Here is a 13,789-nt window from a genome sequence, read left to right on the forward strand (position 1 = left end):
CATAGGAATTATCGAGGGATCACATTAGCTTCATTACTCATATTTTATAAGAATATTCTCTTTACTCTGATTCAATATCTCTATACATTCATATGTGGTCTTTCAGGTACTCGAAATCAATCTTATATTGCGATATTCTGGTATAATACTGCTCTTACTGCATTTGGACCGTTGTTGCTGGCTATATTTGATCGTGATCTTTCTGATACTAATTGTTATCGTTTCCCTCAGATTCATAGACAAGGAATCGAACATCGTTTGTTCTCTGTGAAACAGTTCTTAGTGTATTTGTTGAAAGCAATTTGGGAAGCTGTGGCGATATTCACAGTCCTCGTATGTGGTATGGCAAAGATTGACTTTCCTGTTGGAACCGTGGGAGTATGGATGTTTGGATTGATTGCTGTGACAGTGAATATTATGGTTGCTAATCTCAGTGCTTCAATTGAACAAAGTACGATGTACTGGCTATCCATTGTTGCTTTTTGGGGCACATTCATTTTCTGGCTGATTTTGGTTTTCTCAATATCTCGTTCTTATTCTCTTCAACCTCTCTATTACTACTCAGTTGATTTGTTACTGGGAAATGGATACTGTGTGTTACTAATGATTCTGGCAGTCGTTGTGGCCATTCTACCAACAATGATTGTGAAGGCGTTGAAACGGGAATGTCGACCTACTCTGAGTCAGTTCATTCAGGACGTTCAAGTGAGAGATGCTGATCCTCAGATGGTAAAGAAGGCATTAGAGGATATGGAGAAGAAGAGGTCGTTAGAATTGGAACTAAAGACTATGAAGAGCATACCACAAGAAGCAAAAATGCCTGAACTAATGGTCATGAGCGAAGAAGCTCTGATTTCAGCACATGGAGAAGAGGCGATGAAAGTGGAAGAAACTAAAGGAACAGATGATAAGCCAATAAGCCCATATGCATTGATGAAGACAGGAAATGCTCAACGATCGATTCGATCAATGGCTGGACTACGAGCTCTCACAGTATGTAGTCAGCTTCATGGTCCTTCATATGATTCACAGTCAATTAATTCGGAGGCCCAAAATGAGTTGATCAGTAAGATTAATAGTCATAATTGGAGATCAAGTCAACCTGATCTAATGGTCTCATTGAAGTCGACCTTGCGAGAAGCAACACCTTTGAATCTGATTCGAAAAGTGTCAGATACGCTAAAGAAGGCAGACGAGAAGCCGAAAATGTTGTTAAGTGGAAAGAAGAAAATGGGACTAAGTGTTGTGACTGAGGAGGATGAGGAAGAAGAAGTGGTCGAAATGAAGAAGAATGAAGGAATGAGAGAAGTGGATATGAGCAGTATTGAGATTGATGTGAAGAGTGAAGAGATGGAGGAGAAGGAAGGACTGACCTATCGAGACCATTCCATGAACACACCAACCTCGATACAGATTGAATCGTCTGTATCTGTTGATGTTTCCTCATCTGTTCCTATTGATACTTCTATTCCTATCAATACACCAACACCTACAGAATCAGAGTCACTTTCTCCCAATCCTGAGATAGTACCACTCTATCCAGATATGTTATCTCTAGATCCATTAATAAATAAAAGAACACAGAAGTAGTATATTTGTTATAACAAACAATTCAAATGAAACTAAATAGGCAAGGATTCAGGAGGTAGATCGGAAGTCACCGAAGGTAACACCAAAGAACCAGAACCATCCTTACTACTTGCAGATTCCAACCGTTGAGCAGCAGACATAATCGCATTCAATCCAGATGCTTCAGACTGAGTAGGATCTGTGGTAGTTTGGATAGTTTCTGAAGTATTTGTTGAATTGGACACAGAGTTATAGACTTCATCCGAGATCCGAAGATTCAATGCTTCTTCAATTATATCCTTTGGGATTTGTCTATATTCAATCCATCTATTCTTCCCATACGATCGAATAAAAGTTTGAAGTAGACAATTTGCTATCGGAGTTTCAAGACGGTTGATGTCATCATATCCCAATTCTGTTAATACCGAATCACTACTTTTCAATTGATAGTTTTTACTGATTTTAATATATACTTCTGAATAGTTTGCGTCTGTTTCCATCAACATTCGAGAAGAAGAATCTGTGGACAATACAAGCAAAGGAAGCGGAAATTCGCCAATCTCTGTAATTCACATTACCCAATGGAGTTCTACCATCAACACGCGATTTCAGTCCTAAGATTCCTCCTGGAGACATACCGCCAAAATCTGAATTCTATTGATTACACGAAATGAATGAGAGACTACAGCAGAAGGGATCGAAGTTGATTTAGCCCCTCCACGCTTCATCATACGCAAATACTCCAAGCCAACTGCCTATTCCTAATCCAATTTAAATTTATGGACTCTTTTAATTAGACGTATTAGCGAGACACGCTTATCAATCAAATCTCGACCCAGTTTCCCTATTCCTGACCCGAGTTCACAAATCCTACGCTTGATTGCACTAGAATTATCTGGCTGTGGAATAGAAGGCCTTCCCATCCAAATGAACGTTTTACCTCGCTTTTCAGCCAATCCAACAGCATGAATCACACTGAGAGCATCATAGACACGTCTTCGAATATTATCATTCTATAAGTCAGTGCGAATGGAAAGAGCAACTTTTTTTGGATCACCTGTTGTGTGTTCCTTTACTAACATATCAGCAATCTATTCAAGTTAAGATTAGACAGAAATTCTACTTCGGTGTTTGAGATTTCCCGCTCTTGCTCCAACTTTTCACAAACATACTTCGTATAGGTCTGAAGGCCTCCACCAATTCCTTTTTCTCGTTTAGGCCGTTTAGGATTTCGTTGCTCTTCAAACCTATCAAGGTAACTCTCAAGACTAGGGAATTACAGATCAATCGGGTCGATTGCTTCTTCCTCTGAACCAACAAACACTTCTAGAGCTGATCTGTAACTTCCGAGTCTTACCTGGGTCTGTATCCTCACGCGAACGTTTCGAACTCGAAGTTTTTTCACTCATGGCCAGATCTACTCAATGCCAACCTCGAATTGAGATAAGTTCGTTTGCGCCATTTTGCGCCAGATGAAAGGAACCGCACAACAAATCTGACGGAGATAATGAAAAGATAACTTGTTGAAACACAAGGTGTCCAATGTGTTCTAGTCACTCACACCTAATGTGGATGGGATGTTTCGAAAACAGTAGAAAAGAAATATGATTGCAATTACTTAATGCTCCATCTCGCTCCGAGGAACTGGATCCGGGAGAACTTTACTCTTCTTCAAGTAGCGATCATTCACAGTGGGTCCAATACCTTGATATCCACGGCTACAATCAAGTTAATACACTAGACGTACCATGACTCCAGAATTGATGCAATCGCTCCCATAAAGAAGGTCAGCTTGAGGAAATCAGGAACATTTCCACGCTATAGATAATCCATACAAGTGATACAATACAGAAATACCAGCAATAGCACCTGCACCGGCTCCTGAAACGAAATATGTCCACCAATCATTCTTTTGACGAAGGGCATACTATTCCTAAGAAAGCACACACAAACAACTACCATCCAACTTCCCATTCCCTCATATGCCACTCCACAAAGGGCCAGAATAGCCTAATCGTTAAACTCCGCAAACGAAACCGTTACAGCAGGACGAAGGATCATTTTAGTGGACTGACCAATTGTCTTCGGACGAACTACACAATGAGAGAAAATGACGAGGATCTCACTATCAGGTCTGTAAGGAGCCACAACCCAAACAGTGCTCACACCTCCAAAGAAAGAACCAATACAGAGACCGCTCCACTAGCAAATTAGACCAGTTCAACACAAATACAAAACCACGAGTGATTCGCCTCTTGTAATCACTGTCATCAGTTGGTTTCATCGTTGCTTTAAATCGCTCCCAGCAGCGCATCTTCGAAGAAGTCTTAGATGATGATATTTAGCCTTGTTCGTCTCAAACGACCAGTGGTTCTTGATGATCAAGGGCCAATATCCAACAAACAGAATAACAAACGATACTACTATCTGCATTCTCTTTCTTCATTTTCTCCACCAAAGACCCCTTTTCAACATTTGTAGAAGGAGAAACCCATATCAGTAGAAGGGAACCAAGGAGGGAAATGGCACCAAGAATATAAAACGTGAGATATGGACTGACTAATCCATGAGTAGGCTGTCTACATGTCCAGCTGTAAAGTGCAGAGAACAGAATCGGCCCCTTATAATAATATAAAAGTAATAGAAGATACAAGACATCGCGTCACTCCAGCAATCGTCTCACATGCTCCCATGATGACTCCTCTCATTTCATTGTAAGCAACATTGGAGAATAGAATCATAGTAACACTAGAACTCATTCCCGACCCAAAGAGTCACTTCATGATCACCATTACCACAAAGGAAGAAACCACATTGTATGCAACTAAAACACAATAAATTACCTATAGATAAGAAACTCAACAATATACATACCACATCACTCTGATTATACAGTTGCGCTATCAAAGGATACAGGACACAGCAAATGCCATAAATAAGAGATGAAAACCCGAAGATATCCTTGTACAACATCAATTTACCAAGATATGGCACGATTAGAATAATCAGCAATTGAAATGGAGCCATCATACTAGATATGGTCGAAACTCCCTCGCTATTCATGCTAAATCCACCCATGGAATGGGGATTGGTAACAACCACTGAATACACTGTAGCATAGGATATGAATGATAAATTCACCAGCGCTAGTTGTGAATGAGAATTAGAATGCAGTACTATAAGCAGTCACCAGAAGGAACGTGTTTCGTTCCATCAGCAGAGAGAATACGGTTGGTTTCTTGAATGATGGCTTGTCTAGAAGCGAAGCTTCTAGATCCTGTGACTCACTTTCAAGTCTAGCCAGATCCTTGGCATGACTATTCAATCGTTCAGCTTTTGGCAATGTTTCTTTGCATAAGAAGATCACAAGGATGGTAATGATAGCAAAAACAATGGAAACAATCAGTAAAGGGAACAAGTATGGATGATCCCGGAAAATGGGGAAGCGATCCACAATAGGTTGAATGTATTCTTCTTTATTTAAGTATCCTCCAATTAGAGGACCAATAAGACTAGAATGAAAAGTGAGAATAATGCCAACCCGCCGATGGAACTTCCAATAAAGAAGAGACCACTTACAAAAGCGATGTTGTTTCGATTCGCAATTTCAGCTTGAATTGTTTTGGAAATGGGAATGGTTCCATCGATAAGACCATGAATTATACGGATCACAAGAGCTAGCTTGATACGATCACAGAACCCAAAAGCAATAATACACACAATGTTCACTATTCATAATTGTTGAGTCGAAATCGGACAGACTAGAGTAATAATTATAGATGGTTTTCTTCCAATTCGATCCGCAATCCATCCCCATACAATTGAGCCGACGACTGACCCTAAAAAGAAGGCAGTTGTCATAAGAGCAATATATGTACTAATCATTGCTTCATCAATCTACATCTAATTGGAAAAGAGTTCACTTTACCTCATCTTTATACGAACGAATAATAAATGGAAAGTTTGGCGCAAGAAGAGTATTATATAGAGACCAAACAAATGATATCATAATGCACGATATCACAGTTCCTTTATGAAGCGGTTTCGAGACAGCATCCGAATTGATGTTCATGGTACAGACTACGAATAATATGTTTACCTTGGATTTCACTAAATCGAAGTGGCTAGATAATTACAAATGAAGTAACTAGAAATATAGACACCCATTGGTGTTTTCACGTGTCCTACACGGGAATAGTTCATTATTTGGGGGAACAGAGACAGAGTGGCGGAATGTTCTTCGAATTCTTTTAAGTGCGTTCTTTGTTCGTTCTTTGTACTAACTTCTTTAATACTCTGATGATAACCTGCTGCACATATATGGGATGAAGGAACCCATTAGGTGGATGTGTAAACTGTTCTTTCAAATATGTTCATTGTGAGAGGATGAATGGTGATAATCCTGCTAGTATTGTTCAAGTCGGCATTTCTTTAGACTATAGAGCCACCGAATCGGCCTAAACGATCTTCACTTGTCGTTCGTAAGAAAGCGATTGATATGAGAAGAATTCGGACCTTAGGAAAGGATAACATCGATTCAGCCTTCACAGGAAGTGCACGAAGTGTGTATGTCGTAACAATTCGTTCTGATAGTACAGCCTTTCTTCTTTAGGAGTGCAGGTTCTTGATTCGGAGGAAGTTGAAAAGAATGTGATACAGCAAGCTGTAACCATCTCAGAACAGCAAACTCCCGAGTTTCAAGAACGTCAAGCATTTGTGCATTCTTTTACGACTAGTGAAAGTCTTGTGCACTGTCTCATTGCCGCCAACTTCCTTGAAAACGTTAAATCGGATCCAACTGAGTAACAATGAAGAGCTTTCCAAAATTGCGAATTCCTCGGAAGATGGGCTGTTTCTTCTTCGGACTAGATTGCGTCTGCGTCAGCAAATGTTGCGGTCTGCTATTCAAAAGAAGGAGGAAGAGATTACAAAACGGCGTTTGGAAGAGATGACAAGGAAGCAAAAAAGAGAGGGAACTGAAGTTGTCATTCCTCGAAAGAAGACAAGGATTGTGGATAAGAGTGTTGTTGAAGAACAGAATATGGACCAATCAGAAGTAGTAGACGAGAATGTCAAAGATGTGGTAACAGAGTCTGTGAAGGCGATGCCAGCACTGAATGAGAGTGAAAACATGGATACTCATCAGATCCCTCTCCATCAGATTCAATCACCGCTTAATCACCCTGTCCATCCTGTAGCAGATACAGAATCTCAACAGGAATGCTGTCCGATTTGTGGTGTCCCCTTCTCTGATGATATGAATCTCACTCAGCGAACTCGTCATGTGGAGAAGTGTCTCAATCACCAACAACATCCTGTTTCCAAATCCACTCCTCCTCCTCCACCTAGTGATGATGAACTGTGGGAAAAAGAGAGTGATCATGATCGACCTCGAAGTCAAATTGATGTTCGTACTACCCACGGGAAACGAGTATTAATTGATGATGGAGATGATCGTTTCTATCGTTCTCTTGTGTATCAGTATCTCCTTTGGAGAGAAGCTGAACGTAACAGTACAAAGGAATCCCAATCCTATTATGACAAATATCAGGAACAGGCATCTGTAATGAATGAATGGACTGCATCGGGTAACATTCCTTCCTCCACACAACTGCAAGCTGCACTCAAGGAGTATTACCAGAAAGAGCCTGCTTATCTGTTGGCTTCAGGTTGTTTGATCCCTCGTCATCTCTTTGACACACTGTATCCTTATCAACGGGAAGGAGTTCGATGGATTTTGAATCTCCATCAACAACAAGTTGGGGGAATTTTGGCTGACGAAATGGGGCTGGGAAAAACTATCCAAATTGTGGCTGCACTTATCGCTCTCAAATTCTCGTGGGAAGCAAAGTGTTGTGGTCGCGACTTTCAATCATCGCCCCGCGGGGATGAAGGTGAGCTGGATGATCAACCTGCCACACTTAACAGCCTTCGTCTCTCCTCCATTCTCGTAGTCCCGGCAACACTACTTGGTCACTGGATGCGAGAACTACGTTGCTGGTGTCCACTTCTCCGAGCTGTGGTAATTCACAGTTTGAGTGAGACAATGACTGAAGGTACGAGTCTGTCGATGATCCTGACTCAGTGTCGTGTGAAGCATCGTTATGATATTGTGATGACTACATATGAGGGTTTACGATCATCTGTTCTCTATCAGAAACAAGACTGGTTTTACGCTATATTGGATGAAGGAGGAAAGATCAAAAATAGCAAAGTGACTATCTCACAGACATGTAGACGGTTGCGTACGGTTCATCGGTTGCTTATCTCTGGTACACCTCTTCAGAACAATCTTAAGGAGTTATGGTCGTTGTTTGACTTTGTGTATCCTGGTCGATTGGGTACACAAGAAGCATTTGTGTCTACATATGTCATTCCAATAAACAAAGGTATTTATTCGAATGCTTCTCTTCAACAGTCTCAGTTAGGATATCAGATGTCACTAATGCTTCAAGATACAATCAATCCATTCATTTTGAGACGACTCAAACGTGTATTCAAATAGACAGAGAATGAATTCTAGGAAGTGAAGAGTGAATTACCTCCAAAAACAGAACAAGTCTTATCATGTCTGTTGACACCCTTACAAGAGGATCGTTATTTGAACTATCTCCAAAGTGAACAAGTCCAAGCATCATTGCTTGGTCATGTAATGCCTTTCAAAGCCATTGTTCGTTTACGTCAAATATGTAACCATCCAGTGTTTTATCAGGGTTGTCATGAGTCTGGTTCAACCACTATCAAACCTCATGGTGAGTTAGTTCTTCATGCTTCTGATGGTATGTACGTTATAGAGGAATACAAGAGAATGAGAAAGACCCCACATTCAACAATAGAGAAAGAAGAGGAGGATAATTGGATTGATTATGAGAATGTTGATTGGAGAGAATCTTGTAAGATGGTCGTGTTAAATGAAATTCTTCATATTTGGAAGCAAGAACAACACAAAGTTTTGGTTTACACTCAAACAATCAGTATGTTGCGAATTATACAAAAGTATGTCGAAGAACAAGTAGAACCTAAATAAATGGCATGAATGATAGGGATTTCGGTATTGTCGAATGGATGGAAGTACGCCTATTTCTAAGAGACAAGCATTGGTCGATATGTTTAATTCTCGATCAGATATCTTCCTTTTTCTACTAACTACACGTGTAGGTGGACTTGGACTGAATCTGGCTGGAGCAGATCGAGTGATTCTGTTCGATCCGGACTGGAATCCTTCTGTGGACATTCAAGCAAGAGAGCGATGTTGGCGAATTGGCCAGAAACGTCCCGTGACTGTGTATCGATTGATCACAAGTGGAACAATCGAAGAGAAGATTTATCACAGACAGATTTTTAAAACAGTATTGTCAAATCGTGTGTTGGGGGAAGGTCATGACTTGTGTTCATTCACAAGCACCAATCTAAATGATCTGTTCACATATTGTAGGAATGATGAGTGTGATTCATTGTAGCTAAGCGAGACAAAGGAACGGAAACAGGAGAAATCTTTCCTCAAGGTGAGATCCTTCCAAATGATTCGTTAGAAGAGGGAGAAGTGAGATCAATTGAATCCAATTCAGATAGAAAAATGGACTCACGTGTTCATGCAGAGATCACAGAAGCAAGTGATGAAGAGGAGAAGGAGGAAGATTTGACAGATGATCAAAAAGTTATTTCGTGTCTGTTCAACAAGGGTGAGCTGAAATCTGTCTTCAATCATGATTACGCATTCAATAATACGGATGTGGTAACTATGTCTCGTTTGGATCGAGAAGCCAGAGAAGAAGCAGAAGAGTTACAGAGACAATTGCGTGAATCTCGAAGGCAGTATATGTACTATGTGAGAGGAGTAAGTGAGGTGTAGAGAAGATAATCCATTACCATTTATGACAGATGGAAGATTCAGTAGTGATAATGCCAAGCAACGTGAAGCTGTAAATGAGATTAAAGATGATGATCTATAGAAAGTATCTTCTGCTGATATCCTACAGCGAATGAAGGATAGACAGCGATGTAAGTATTTGAGAAAGAATCTGATGTAGATGGAAACGAGCCAAATGAAGGCAAATCTGTATCCTCTGTACATTATTCTGTTGGAGATAGTAGTTGAAATGAAAAATAGATGGCAAATGAACTATTACACTACTTTCGAGTCCGTAAGGGTCATTGTGCCTCAACTGATACAATCTTGAGTTATTTCTCCAAGTGGGAGTAAACTTGTTCTTTGAGAACTAGACGAGTAAAGAATGAAGATAAATATGTGTTCCGAAGATTACTTCGAGGATTCGCTACTCTAAAGGATGATATTTGGACCTTGAAGAAGGACTGGTTATTGGATATTTGTTAGTCACAGGAAACATGTTCACTAGATAGTCTTACATAATTTTCTCAATGATACGAGACTCACGAAGATCATCAACATCAAAGGCATCAATGATCTTTGAGCCCACCAACTTCGAATGGAAGGCCTTCTTACTAGAAGAGAAAACCACTTTCTGCTTCACACTGCAGTTATCTGGAGTCCTAGTTATTAGTTCCACTCATCAGTCCTCACCAAGTGATGAAGAGAAGATCAGCATGCTTTCTCTTCTCATCGTCAGTGTATTCGAAGTCGAAAACCACGAAACGAGGCTCATAAGCAGGAAGAGAATCGATCATTTGTTCCCAAGTATCCTCTCTGGCACCCTACTTGTCAATTGTTCAATGAACCATTACTTCTCTTTCCTTCACGATCGTTTCCACTCCGTCAATCTTTTCAATGTTGAAGACAATGTATCTGCAATATTTGCGCAGTCTCAACTTGTCGTAAAGGAGGGGGCATTCGTCAGTGCATGTAATTCCAGACTACAAGATAACATCTATTCGTAGCTATCAATACCATGGTTTTTCTCGCACAAGGCTATTTGAAAAGAATATGGATAACATGTCTCTCACATGTTCAGTGTGACCGGTTGAATACCCAGCATGATTATTAAGGAATAAGTATCTCCATTTCCATTTTTTTAGATATCCTTACTAGTGATAGATATGGTAAACAAACACATAAAGCATAGCTAAAATGCAACAAAGAAAAAGAAACCACACCAAAAAAGAAATGAAGCAATTTCCAATCAAGTCTCTAATTGATCTTCTCGTGATTCTTGCCATGCTTTTGCAAATAAACGAACATCCTAGAAAGAAATTCAAATTCTCATTCCTACATCTTTAGAAGCTAAATACTCAAGAAATGGAATCATTGCTGTGAGTTCTCGGTCCTCAGGATCATCAATAAAAGCTGAACACTCTATCCCATTGCGAGGCTGAAATTTGAAACTCTGAGCAGCGTTGTCAATTATAATAACAGACTTCAGATCACGTCCAAGTAATCCCAAGTCCTTGACAAAAATGCCTTCAGAAAGAACACAATGGTCCCGAAATAAACGAGTAGCGATTAAATGGTCTGGATCCATCTGATCAAGCAATGGATCAGCATACTAGAAATAAAAGAAATCACGATCATTCACAATTCTCAAACTAGCAGTGTATACAACAATCTCATAAAACTTGCTCATTCGCTGAATGAACTCAAGAGCACCAGGACGGAGATAAACATATACATTGTACAAAGTCTCTTCAATCTCCACAGGAATCACATAAGTACAATCTTCAACCTCTTGGAAAGTTGAATGGACAAGGGTTTCATCCAAATCCAACACTAATGTCTTCTTTCCCTTGTCTTCTATTCGCTGCTCTCCTAGAAAAGGTCCAGAAAGAGGCTCAACAGTTATCCCATATTCTTCTACACTCGTTGGAGAAGTGACAGAAAGAAGTGGATCAGTCATTGCATTACCCGAGGCCTCTGTTATTTCCTCACAAAAGCAACAAATACAGGATAGTATCCTATCCCAAAACTACATAATAGAAGAATAAAATAAATACACTCAGTTTTTGAATCCGAGAACTCACTCCCTTCTCTTCTTCTTCCTCGCAAATTGTCGGCAACGGTGTCATCTTCAAACTCCCATCTTCTTCTACTGAATAAATGGCATCTTTGAGTTCGGAGTGAACCTTCGTCTTGTCCAATGATACAGGAATGTGTGTAGTCTCCGTACGTGCAAAAATAATAGGGTTCTGAGCCATATCAGGAGGCACTAACAGAATGACAAAGAATAATCAAAGGTACATGTTTCTACATCTACATCGCTTGCTCTTCTAGAAGATCCTTGCAAGTTCATTCAACTATGCTTGTTTAGCAAGTTGCATATTGCTAGGAAAAATGGTACTACTTCTGGAATTCCATTTTGAGTAGTTTGGGGACCCCAATTCTACTTTATCCAGATACTTTTTGTACACTGGTTTTAAATTTCTGGAAGTGGTTGAAAATGCAGTTGGTAGGATTGGTTGTTTTTTGATGTGATTCCTGATTGTTTTGGTGCGGGCTTTGATACAATCAAATTGTTTGGGTTTTATGGATCACAATTATCTGATTATGTGATTAGGCTGACCCTGAAATTAAGATGCGAAGGAAGAGAAAGCAAAAGCGTGCACCTGAAGCTCCCAAAAAAGCAATGACAGCGTACATTTTCTTCAATAAGGAAATGCGTCAACAAGTAAAAGAGTCTCTCGGTCCGACAGCAAAAGTGGGAATCATGATAACTGGATTACATTAAGACAACTGAAATTGTTCGAGTGATCGCTGAGAAGTGGAGCAATATGACAGATGAGGAAAAAGCTCCTTATGTAAAAATGGCTGAAGATGATAAGGTTCGTTACAATCGGGAAATTAGCAACTACGAGGGACCTCTTCATGTTCCTGTGACTAGAAAGCGAGGCCATCAGAACCGTTCTCCTGTTACGATTTTCTATTTTCTTGATGGTTAGGACGCTCCAAAACGAGCTATGTCACCATTCCTTTACTTCTCGAACGAGAAACGGCAGGAAATGCAGAAGTGTAATCCAGATCTAAAAGTCACCGATATTTCAGCCAAATTGGGTGAAATATGGCGAGATATGACAGATGAACAGAAGGAGCCGTACGTAAAGAAAAGTGCTGCCGATAGAGACCGTTATCATAAGGAACAGGAAGTGTTTAAGAGCAAAAATTCAAAACCAGACAATCCAGAAGAAAAGACACCGACGCCGACGGTCAATCCACCAGTTCAGACTGTGGTCACTCCGAATCAGTGGAATGTACAAATGAACGAGAATTCAACGAATCCATTATATTCGCGGCCATATGATATATCAAATCAGTCTAGTTCGTTCACAAACATTTCTATTCCCACTGGATTTGGCTGTGAGTTATGGATCATGTGTGTAATGAATAGCAATTGTTCAGTAGATTTTGTTCCTTTTTGCCGTTTGTTTGTTACAAAAGAGATGAGTTTTCCAATTGACTACCAACTATGGGTACTTGAAAGTATATTACATACAGCACGCGTATGAAATGTCAGGAGTGTGAATTGACGAAGATTGTAGTCAGTTCCTTTGTAAATGATGAAGAAGTGACATTGTAGCTTTATGATAGACAAATACAGCAATAATCGGTTGAATACGAGGTCTTCCGACAGGTCTTCGAACCGCTTTCCATTTGGCATGTGGAACACATTCACTACCTTTGAACTTTTGAATTGCATCATATTTCATAGACGAAGATAATGCTACCCATGGAGAAAGAGAAAAAGACATACCATTTTTTTCAACAAAAAGCAGACAATCTCGGCACGTAGTGATCCCATTCCTCACTAATTGATGTTCCTCCCCTATTGGCTTTACAGAACACCCGCATCGGTGACAGATAATTCTTCCCGTACTTTTAGGGGAGTCCACTCTTTGCATTGTATTACCAATACAGTATGAAAAGATATGGTCCATCTAATTTTATTCAGTTCAACCAATCAAATAACAGAACTGAATAATGAAAACAATGATTGAATACCCACGGTTACATAACATCAAAAACGGATGGTCTTTTTTCTGTTTTATAAACAGTCACTTCATCTTTTATGGGAAACATTTTTACGTCATATGTAACATATTATTTTGAACATTCCGATCGTTCTATGATTTTTGGACAATCATTCCCTTAGATCATGGAAGCATTCACACAAGTTTAACACATTTTCAGGAAAGTTTATAGTGTGATCCCAACAAGCATCTGATATAACCCAATTCTATCATTTACCTCCTCTTCCCTGCATCACCTTCATTCCTCCCAGATTCATTTTCTGTCCACGCATTCCTCCCATTGCTG

The 13,789-nt window shown here is 39.8% G+C and overlaps 7 protein-coding genes across 7 annotated transcripts; 3 read left to right on the plus strand and 4 right to left on the minus strand.

Annotated features, from left to right (window-relative positions):
* Positions 1–342: 342 nt before the first annotated feature.
* JH06_3862 (hypothetical protein) lies at positions 343–1,590 on the plus strand (the record flags this gene model as incomplete). The annotated part of the gene is made up of 1 exon (XM_014670418.1): positions 343–1,590. One exon carries the CDS (start codon positions 343–345, stop codon positions 1,588–1,590), a length of 1,248 nt encoding a protein of 415 aa, XP_014525904.1.
* Positions 1,591–2,031: 441 nt separating this feature from the next.
* Positions 2,032–2,651, minus strand: JH06_3863 (transcription factor-like protein; the record flags this gene model as incomplete). The annotated part of the gene is made up of 5 exons (XM_014670419.1): positions 2,032–2,223; positions 2,256–2,324; positions 2,355–2,413; positions 2,444–2,582; positions 2,613–2,651. 5 exons carry the CDS (start codon positions 2,649–2,651, stop codon positions 2,032–2,034), a joined length of 498 nt encoding a protein of 165 aa, XP_014525905.1.
* A 536-nt stretch (positions 2,652–3,187) lies between these two features.
* Positions 3,188–3,853, minus strand: JH06_3864 (hypothetical protein; the record flags this gene model as incomplete). The annotated part of the gene is made up of 6 exons (XM_014670420.1): positions 3,188–3,287; positions 3,317–3,387; positions 3,419–3,496; positions 3,529–3,579; positions 3,607–3,771; positions 3,803–3,853. The coding sequence occupies 6 exons, from the start codon at positions 3,851–3,853 to the stop codon at positions 3,188–3,190; spliced, it is 516 nt and encodes a 171-aa protein (XP_014525906.1).
* A 2,604-nt stretch (positions 3,854–6,457) lies between these two features.
* Positions 6,458–9,599, plus strand: JH06_3865 (DNA repair protein; the record flags this gene model as incomplete). The annotated part of the gene is made up of 6 exons (XM_014670421.1): positions 6,458–7,958; positions 8,160–8,581; positions 8,613–9,000; positions 9,030–9,384; positions 9,422–9,491; positions 9,522–9,599. 6 exons carry the CDS (start codon positions 6,458–6,460, stop codon positions 9,597–9,599), a joined length of 2,814 nt encoding a protein of 937 aa, XP_014525907.1.
* Positions 9,600–9,932: 333 nt separating this feature from the next.
* JH06_3866 (actin-depolymerizing factor) lies at positions 9,933–10,482 on the minus strand (the record flags this gene model as incomplete). The annotated part of the gene is made up of 4 exons (XM_014670422.1): positions 9,933–10,080; positions 10,112–10,242; positions 10,273–10,401; positions 10,453–10,482. The coding sequence occupies 4 exons, from the start codon at positions 10,480–10,482 to the stop codon at positions 9,933–9,935; spliced, it is 438 nt and encodes a 145-aa protein (XP_014525908.1).
* Positions 10,483–10,667: 185 nt separating this feature from the next.
* JH06_3867 (protein phosphatase) lies at positions 10,668–11,676 on the minus strand (the record flags this gene model as incomplete). The annotated part of the gene is made up of 4 exons (XM_014670423.1): positions 10,668–10,727; positions 10,758–11,030; positions 11,061–11,447; positions 11,476–11,676. The coding sequence occupies 4 exons, from the start codon at positions 11,674–11,676 to the stop codon at positions 10,668–10,670; spliced, it is 921 nt and encodes a 306-aa protein (XP_014525909.1).
* A 573-nt stretch (positions 11,677–12,249) lies between these two features.
* JH06_3868 (hypothetical protein) lies at positions 12,250–12,981 on the plus strand (the record flags this gene model as incomplete). Its single annotated transcript, XM_014670424.1, has 2 exons — positions 12,250–12,412; positions 12,434–12,981. The coding sequence occupies 2 exons, from the start codon at positions 12,250–12,252 to the stop codon at positions 12,979–12,981; spliced, it is 711 nt and encodes a 236-aa protein (XP_014525910.1).
* Positions 12,982–13,789: the final 808 nt, after the last annotated feature.

This window comes from Blastocystis sp. subtype 4, assembly GCF_000743755.1.
Source record: "Blastocystis sp. subtype 4 strain WR1 chromosome Unknown seqid_0278, whole genome shotgun sequence".
NCBI classification, from domain to species: Eukaryota; class Bigyra; order Opalinata; family Blastocystidae; genus Blastocystis; species Blastocystis sp. subtype 4.